Source organism: Coregonus lavaretus (assembly GCF_964263955.1).
Source record: "Coregonus lavaretus genome assembly, chromosome: 25".
In the NCBI taxonomy this organism is placed as follows: domain Eukaryota; kingdom Metazoa; phylum Chordata; class Actinopteri; order Salmoniformes; family Salmonidae; genus Coregonus; species Coregonus lavaretus.
The window spans coordinates 26,561,952-26,571,693 of NC_140012.1; the positions used below are offsets into that span (position 1 = coordinate 26,561,952).

The 9,742-nt window shown below is 41.2% G+C and overlaps 2 protein-coding genes across 3 annotated transcripts in view; both read right to left on the reverse strand.

Moving 5' to 3' along the window:
- Window positions 1–8,915, reverse strand: part of LOC311100578 (fatty acid synthase-like) — a 31,016-nt gene extending 22,101 nt beyond the window's left edge. The window contains exons 1-2 of one of the 2 annotated variants that reach the window (XM_084141489.1): window positions 8,460–8,915; window positions 177–318 (exon numbers count right to left, since the gene is read on the reverse strand). In XM_084141489.1, the coding sequence (XP_083997615.1) occupies window positions 177–303 (127 nt within the window). In that variant the 5' untranslated portion in view covers window positions 304–318; window positions 8,460–8,915. Of the gene's footprint in view, window positions 1–176; window positions 322–8,459 lie in introns of both variants that reach the window. The other variant, XM_084141488.1, reaches the window with a different exon arrangement.
- The window catches only part of LOC311100351 (putative nuclease HARBI1), a 1,214,110-nt gene that overhangs the window by 334,735 nt on the left and 869,633 nt on the right, over window positions 1–9,742 (reverse strand). The window lies entirely within an intron of this gene.

Here is a 9,742-nt window from a genome sequence, read left to right on the forward strand (position 1 = left end):
AGCTACTCATCAGTTTACAGTGCAGATTACACTGTGATGCAAGGTAGCTTGTGTGTCAGTCTGAAATTTTCAAAGCTTTCAGAGTTCAAAGAATAAAATAAAAAAACAGCAAAAACATGTCTAATGTTTATGGGTCATAATCACATCCAGGTCATGGAAAGGTCACGGGGGCTCACCTGACTTCCACCTTCGGTCATCTTCTGTTACCATGTCAACCCCATTGAAGAGGTTTTCCCAGAATTCCTCGAGGTTGTTCGACTCAGGAAGCCGGCCCGATATCCCGGCTACAACAATCTCATCCATCCTGGGAATAAAGGGCTACTGTGGGAGGAGAGAAGAGAGGAGAAGAGCGAGAGATTGGGTTAGATGTAGGGTTGAGAAGATACCAGTATCGCGATACTCAGAAGCAGGGATTGACATAAAGGGTTGCCCTATTACCTGGGGCAAGTGAACTGAGCAGTCGCGGAAGTTGAGCATGTTCTGAGGTTTCCCAACTGGGCAGGTGATATATATATATTATTTATTTTTTTGTTAAACTACAAAGAATTCCAGTAGTCTAAAACTGATCTTTCTGGTTCCTCCCATTGTTTAAAGTGAAGGCTTTATGGCAGTCAGGCTAGTTGAGCCTGCTCTGAGAATGTATTTGACTGATAACAAAAATACAAATAATTCCCGTGCTGATGTTTCTGAGTCCTCGCCTATGTGTAGGTGAAAGGCAGGCAATATATGGCACTTCTGCATGTAAAATAGCTAATTATCATTTTCGGGCAACCCAAAAAAAATACTCCTGACTTGCAAGTGCTTTTCAGACTTTAATGTCAATCCCTGCTCAGAAGTATCGTGGCAAGGAAACAAAACACGAGGCGGATTTCATTTATTGAGGAAAAAAGTCCTAATGTTGGAAACAAATATCATTTTGCGGTCACCCAGTCACATTTGTTTATTTTCCAAGCTATGGCACACAATATTTGACAAAAGGACCAAAAGGTTTGGTCTGCTTCGTGTTTTTGTTGTTGCCATGGAAAAATCGGGTATAGGCTACTGGTACTTCACAATCCTAGTTAGAGGGTAATTTAGTTTAACCTTCATTTATCCACATTACTGTAGTTTCATTGACACACAATATCTTAAACAATAACTGGTGCACAATGGCAGAGTGCCACAAATGATCAGAAAAGTACAGCATGAGAAAATGGTGAACTCTGAGTAGGGGAGAGAAAAGGAGACAGAGAATTCAGAGAAATTAAGAAAGAGAGAGAGAGAGAGAGAGAGACAGACAAAAGTCTAGACAAAAACGACCCTATGGGAGAATTCCCATTCCCCACAGAAACATTTCAGTGCTTGCAGCCACACTGACAGAGAGTAGCTGGCGGCTGTAAACTCCCTCACCCCCTGCAAGGCGTCTTACACTAACAACAATAGACTAAGACTGCTTGACCAGGCAGCACTGAGTGGGTCTGTGGAAATTAGCCCTGAAAGAGCCTTGAAAGCCTCTTTAGCACAAAGTAATGTTCAGCCCAGCATTATAAAAGGTGCTTTCTAGGTCAACCAGCCAGTTCACCTCAGGCTACAGCAGACTAGGCTGGGCTGGAAACATATCTGCATCTGCTTAAGAAGAGAAGCAGAGTAAATACTCAGTGTGTATGTGTGTGTGTTCATGTTTGTGTGCAGTCGCAGTGCATGAACAGTAGTGTGAGAGTGATCTCATCATCCAGCTCAGAACATTCGTTCCTTGGCCAGCCCATTCCGTGCAGGCCAGCCATCCAATGAGACGGCAGGGGAGGGGCCAATCAGTTTATCCCAGTTCACTGAGAGATGCAGTGAAGCGCTCTGCTCCAAGCTGTAGCTAACGGTTGCCTAGTCGAACACACAGCAGCCTACTGTTGGCTCTCTCACACAGGGCAGGGGCACCAACACAATAGAGCTGGTGGAACTGAGCCCCTACAGTACCCTGGACCCCCTAATAGGAGTGTTACACCACTCATTGCTCTACAATCCTGGAAAGCTACAGGGTTTTTGTTCTGGTCAGTATTAATTCAAATGACCACGTGCTTCATAGGCTAGAAGGCTATAGGTGTGTTAACTGGGCTAGAACAGAAGCCTGCACAGTGCACACCTTGTGGACCTTACAGATTTAAAGTTAGCCCATCGGACAGTGAGCCAGTGTAGGCCTACATCATCACCACTCTTGATTGGTTAACTCTCACTGTCCGATGGGCCAACTTTAAATCTGTACAGAGAAACTAAGGCAAACTAGGGACAGCACATTCTGTTCCTCTGTAATGATAACATTGCAATTGTTTCTGTAGTTAGAAACAAATAAGATTATCATTCCTGAAACATTACTTTGTTGAAATATAATTTCATCTGAGAAATTAAGCTAATTGATTGCACCTAAATTGGCCCTTTTAATTTATAGGATTCATATCATCTTCAATAAATATAATACCTAACATCGGATTTGGGCCAAAAATCTTCCAAACGATGAGTAAGCCATGAGGAATCCAATCCAATTATCAAAAGCCACCCACGGACCCCCACACCAATCCCACCGCAACAACCAGTATACAGTAACAGTTCCCTATGTCTGACTAGTATGGAGCTGCTGCTTGGAGTACGCCTATTGCTTCTTCATCCTTTGCAATATATTCCCTGTGAATCTGGTGATGTTTTTTTTCCCTGTTCAGAGAAATTAGCCATTGAAGTCACTTGCATTATTTACCTACATTCTACAAGCCTAGGGCACATTGTCAGGTAAATACATAGCTTGGAGAAGACTAATAAGACTGAATGCCTACCCCAGGATAAATACAAATCTGTGAAACTCGAAAGCTTACAGTACACATGCAAAAATAGGTTGTTATTTCAGGCCTATATCATGTTTGTTAGTGTTGCCCTGGAACAAACGCCTGCTAATCTCACACCTGCATCTTGTACTGTTATTGGCTGAGAAGTCAGCTTCCTGTGAGCAGTGGTCATGCATCTGTAAGAGTACCAGGATGTCATAGCACACAACCATCAATTGTTTAGGAGGAAATAAAATGAAAACAACTAGGCCTAGCCTAAGCCATTCTCTTTAGAAAATAGTTGACCGGTTAAAATCCTCATCTTGGCTTTCAAAGGGCAGCCAAAATGGACACACACACACATAGGGCTGAGAAATACATTGCATTGTAACCTATGCAATTCTTGCCAAAGCACTGCGTCCCTAAACTCTCACACCTCAGAGAGAGACTGAAAAGTGAGAACAGATGCTGCTGCTGTAACAGTAAGAGACTTTTATTGCCTGTATTACACAGACATAAAACCATCATCAAATCGGCCAGGTCAGGGCCACATTAATTGCTAGTTAGACAGGTAATTGGCCAGTGGATAGTCTATCGCAATAGACAGAATGCTATTCAAGATCCATTGGATGAGAGAAGGCTAAACAACAGACGCTGTAGGTAAACAGTTGCTTGAAGAAAACAGGACTGTTGAACTTGGCTATTGTTGCAGTGAGAGAAGTTCAGAAAACCAACCTTCTCACTAATAGGCTGCACTATAAATAGCAGTCACAGTGATACTACAGTAACAACAAGTGATTCACATGAAACCAGTTTTAACCATGGCAGTAGCAAATTGAGTTAGATAACCATGATGCATCTGCAACAATCAACTATCAATCTGAAGACGAAGATGCCTCATTTATGGTCTTATTTTAAATATATTTTACATTTTCGCCTGAATTTTGTACATTTTCACCCTAAATTCTCATTACCGAAATGTGTCCGGATTAAATTCTCTGGTTAATTTATACAATTTTACTTTAGAAGAACCAAAATTATTTGAATTGTAAAAAGAATGTATATTTATTACGCAAAAACACCGTCTGTGAACATGTTTTTTCATTACCCTAACACTTTTTCAGGTTGCTGTAAAAACTCCAATCATTTTTAAAGTTAAGGTTAATTCACATGATGCATCATCTAGAGGATTAGTCCTTAGATGAGCACAAGTTAATTTAATTTCTTCACTTATATGCCTTCAGAATGAGGATCTTATTCTCAAACACCCCCTTCACGACACTTGACCTTCTCATTACCGAAATTACAAAAAAGCTCAAATTTGGAAAAACGTAGAGAACCATTACCTTACCAACATTGAGGCATGAATGGGCTTTAGTGATGTGGTCAATTGTTTGCTGACTCATAATGGCTGCCTCCTATTACTTGCAGATTGCGCTAAGTGGATCTCATTACCACATAATTTTTAGGTCAGTTTTGGTAATGAGAACGATCATTTCGGTAATGATAATAAGCTAATTCTAATGTATAGTCGATGGGTGTGCTGTGCTGTGCTGGTAAATGTAATTATTTACTAGGACTACTGCTCACACCTATTGTATAGATGTTTTGTAAAACGTCAGTTATTTGATTAAGTAGGAGTTGTCAAGAAATATGGGTGTATAAACCACATTTAAATGTACTTAAAGCCACAATCTGGAGTTTGTGTTTCAGCAAAGAAAGGAAGATATACCCCATTTTGACATGTGTACCTGTTTTAGCACTTACCTATACTGTTGTTTGATATCCCAAGACAATATATTTAGATACTTTATAGGCATATCATGCTATGCCATTTGCCCATAGGATCCCATTCAATTTAGAAATGCATCTAAAATACCTTAGAACCACATATCCACGTCCTAATACACCAATATTGCCACACAAAAAAGTTTATGCTTAAAGGGAAAAAGTAAGTAAGTAACCTTATAAAGACACAGTGATTCCTGATTCCTGCTTATAAGCAAAAACTAAAGCAGGAAGCACCAGTGACTCGGTTAATAAAAAAGTGGTCAGATGACGCAGATGCTAAGCTACAGGACTGTTTTGCTAGCACAGACTGGAACATGTTCCGGGATTCTTCAGATAGCATTGAAGAGTACACCACATCAGTCACTGGCTTCATCAATAAGTGCATCGATGATGTCGTCCCCACAGTGACCGTACGTACATACCCCAACCAGAAGCCATGGATTACAGGAAACATCCGCACTGAGCTAAAGCGTAGAGCTGCCGCTTTCAAGGAGCGGGACTCTAACCCGGACGCTTATAAGAAATCCCGCTATGCCCTCCGACGAACCATCAAACAGGCAAAGAGTCAATACAGGACTAAGATTGAATCGTACTACACCGGCTCTGACGCTCGTCGGATGGGGCAGGGCTTGAAAACAATTACAGACTACAAAGGGAAGCACAGCCGCGAGCTGCCCAGTGACACAAGACTTCCAGACGAGCTAAACCACTTCTATGCTCGCTTCGAGGCAAGCAACAAACAAGATTCAGAAAAGGTTATTTTGTAATGAGAAATTACAATATACATTTAAATAATTATTTTTTTATATATATTTGTTGTTTTCAGTGTCATGTTTAACTCCAGACTTTTCATTAGGTGAGCAATGTTCAAAAATATTCTACATTGATTTGCTCATTACTTCTTTTACTTCTATATATAAAAATGTCACAACCTCGACTCATCCTCTGCCTATAGAGTATCACCCTGCCTGGCCATAGAGGGCTGGGTAGGAGCTGGTTAGCAAAGTAGCCTAGTAAACCTACAGGGATTAAGGTGGATTATTATCTACCTGACCTGAATCTCATCACTGTGAGGCAGTGCCTTGATTGATTACATGTGTTGGATATCTACAAAGGCCTAGCTGAGGAAACACAATGACACCATGCCATGGATGACACAGCACACAGCTTTCTCTCTCCATCTCCCTCTTTCCCTCTGTGCATCCGTCTCTCCCCCACTCACTCAGTCACGATTTTTTTCTGCCTGTGCCCCCGTCTCCCTCTGTCCTCCACAGCCATTTTGTGTAATATAATAACTCAATCTATGAGGGAGTGACATGCTACAGACCAACATCTGTACAGGAAGAGAATAATGGCGTTCTTGTACAGATTACAATGAAACTGTATGGATGATTGACAATCTATTAAAAAAAGAATGTGTTCAAATCTAGGCCATACACCAGGGTAGCATAGTTTCACCTGCCTCAAATAGAACATACCGGTACTTGACTTGGCTCAACTTGTCACATAGATACTAAAACACCTGAAAAGTACCTGGAGTGGTTATACATAGCAATAACATGATGTATGACAAATTCCGCTGAAGTTAAAGACTACATCCATCTCTCGAAACCAGGAAATTCCATCCTGTGCCTCGATTAAGTGCCTGTCAATTAGGCAAAAAACCACCAGCTCCTTCACTCAGGGAAAGTATACCCTGTTCCTGGAGAGCTAACCTCCTGTAGGTTTTCGCTCCAACTCCAGTTATAACTAACCTGATTCAGCTTATCAACCAGCTAATTATTAGTATCAGGTGTGCTAGACTAGGGTTGGAGTGAAAACCTACAGGACGGTAGCTCTCCAGGAACAGGGTTGGAGAGCCCTGGTATAGAGAGAGCTAGGGTCCTGCCTGGTGCTGGGATGGGTAGGCTCACCAAACATTGATGTCCATTTCTAATGTGATATTAGTCTGTGTAGGCCAGGGGTATTCAACTCTTACCCTGGGCCCACGAGGTCTGGAGCCTGCTGGTGTTCTGTTCTACCCGATAATTAATTTGCAAGCACCTGGTGTCCCAGGTCTAAATCAGTCCCTGATTAGAGGGGAACAATGAAAAAATGCAGTGGAACTGGCTTTGAGGTTTAGAGTTTGAGGGTTGCCCAACCCAGTTCCTGGAGAGCTACCCTCCTGTAGGTTTTCGCTCCAACTCCAGTTGTAACTAACCTGATTCAGCTTATCAACCAGCTAATTATTAGCATCAGGTGTGCTAGATTAGGGTTGGCGCAAAAACCTACTGGACAGTAGCTCTCCAGAAACAGGACTGGGCAGTCCTGGTGTAGCCTATACTATTTATTAGTCTGTAGTTAGGTTAGGTGCTCTCTTTTCCAAGTCTTAGGCACAAAACCTCAGATTCATACTAAATCCTTTAGACTAGCCAAGGTCTATATGAGAGAGCAAAGGAAAATACCACAAACTATATTTTGGTATTTGTTTCATTAGTCCACTGTTGATACAGTCTGTTTTGCAATTCAGCAATCAAGTTTAAGATATGGACTAATTAAACAAATACCAAAAGATAGTTTGAGTGGAATTTTCCTTTAAGTGAAGTTCAGAAGGTGACAGTGGCTGAATTTGACAGTGAAAGTGATTGTCTTCAGAGACATGGATACAGGTATGAGTTTTGCAATGTGACTCATCAAATGACTGTCTTGCAATTACAAATGACTGTCTTGCAAACTGCATCATGTTCACCTTCCACTAGACATGCAGAAAATGTAACCAAAAATATACCAGAAAGAGTAGCACCCGCAAAAAGGCTCTCAAAGGGGAGGCATCCAATTCAATACTATCCCAGGCAGCAACACAACTAAAAAACTAAATAAATTATTGAATTATTAATGATTGTTATAGCGTCTTCCCTTTTATGTAGGCCTAGCTTATCAAACCATTGTTACTGGGCCCTATAGGCCGCGACCGGGAGACCCATGGGGCGGCGCACAACTGGCGCAGCGTCGTCCAGGGTAGGGGAGGGAATGGCCGGCAGGGATGTAGCTCAGTTGGTAGAGCATGGCGTTTGCAACGTCGGGGTTGTGGGTTCGATTCCCACGGGAGGCCAGTATGAAAAAAATAAACAAATAATGTATGCACTCACTAACTGTAAGTCGCTCTGGATAAGAGCGTCTGCTAAATGACTAAAATGTAAATGTAAATACATGTCAACTACGCTGGTTTATCTCGTGCTGCTCCCAATTTTAGACCAGGGACACAAGCACGCCACACACGGATAACTAGTCAGCGGAAATAGAGGCGTCCCAAGCATAATCAGCCATAAATGCCAGGGCATCAGTGAATAGTAGTTCATTGATTAAAACGTGTTGGCATCCAGGTAGTGATGACCCCATAGCAACTCAACTGCTAGCCATCCCTACTGAAATTGCATTTGAACCTATGAGCGCGCTCCTCTGCCCAGGTTTCGCTGACGCCTGCCAGATTTTAAGACGCCTGGATAGGTATTTCACCTATCAGCTAACCACAACATATGTTATAACAGTCTTTCAGTCGATGACACTACCGATGACGTTGTACGCAACCATTGGTTGGTGCAAGCAACTTCTAAGCAGGGGAAGGCGACCAAAATCTTTACCTAGCCTCGCTAAATGTCACCATTTCTGAGAATACGTCAACTAGCTGATATAACTCTTAAAATGCATTAACATTGTAATAAGAAAGTGTAGTAACTGATAATAACAAGCCAGCTGATATCGAGGAAATCCAGTTTGGGTTCGTTTATGTTTATTGTTAAGACGCCGGTCATCATGATAAGGGAACATCTCACCGGCTAACTTGATGAAGAAGCTATAATATTGCTAAAACATTGCTATTCTAGCAATATCAGAACAACTTACCCGTAGTTAAGTGTTTTAATATCCGTAGAAACCACCAAAATGAGAGATAAATGTTTAACGGTTAACGTTAGCAAATATTCCCTCGATAATCCCTTATCTTCCGTCGGTGAGAGCGCGCTTGCCTGTGATGTGTCCGTGCTACAGTTGTTCGGGAGGAATCGCGATCTCTTCCCGTTCTCTGCCTAGCCCTTCCAATTTCTTTCGCTTCTTTGATTCCCTTTCTCTATTTCATTTAAATGTCTGACATGCTCTCCCCGGCCACGCCACATGGGCTGACAGCTTGGCTGGGCTGTCCAGTCCAATGAGAAAAGAGGCAGGGCTCACAGTCTCATCCAGTGATGGGGTGATTCGCTGAACGCTGTAGTTTCGGGAAAAAAACGGAAGAAAGCGATGGCAAGGTTACTGTAGTTCATTCGGAAAGTATTGGATGTATCCTTTGTGCAAGTCCAACGGGAGCCTAGCTCAGTTTCCCCCGCCCCGTTATATTGGTAAAGCCCAAGTCCAAGTTCATCACTCAAGTTCAAAGCGCAGAACCATCACTTACAGGTCTGAGCCGTGTTCAGATTTCACACTGTTTGAACAAGAACTAATTTCGAAATCTTGCAGAAAGGAGGACACGTGCAGTTGCAATAGTCCATGGACTTTGGGAAACACATTTGACAATCTTGATCAATTAGATTTTTCCCCCTTTTTATTCACAAGTGTATGATTTTTTTGCAATGCAATTTATTGGAGATGGATATACCATTAACGTTTGGTGGATTTAGCCTACACCAGGTAAATATTTCCCCCCTAACCTATTAATAATGAATTAATGTATTCTTTACAGCATGTGTAACGCATTTGGAAATCTACTAGTGCAGATTAGGCCAATACTATGTTGAATATAATTTGTATGAACTGCATGTTGACCTGTGGTTGACATTGTAGAAATTATATATCTATCAATGCATGTATTCCATCACCTGGACGAATTTAAGGTGTCATCTAACGTATAATTTTTTTTAAATCATTGAAATATTTTATATCCATTGGTTGGATGTATAGAAAGATAGTCATTTATTTTATTGCACCCAAGTATTCAGAGTCTTTTGTATTGTTTAACAAGAGATTTGGTAACACTTCATAATAACTTTCACCAATAAGCCATTATAAAATGTTTATAATTGCTTATAAATGCTTTATACATAAAAAATGTAAATGTTCATGAATTTTAATGCTTATAATATAAGGAGTATAAATGTTAAATAACTAAATACTTATTTTATAGTTTATAAAATAGT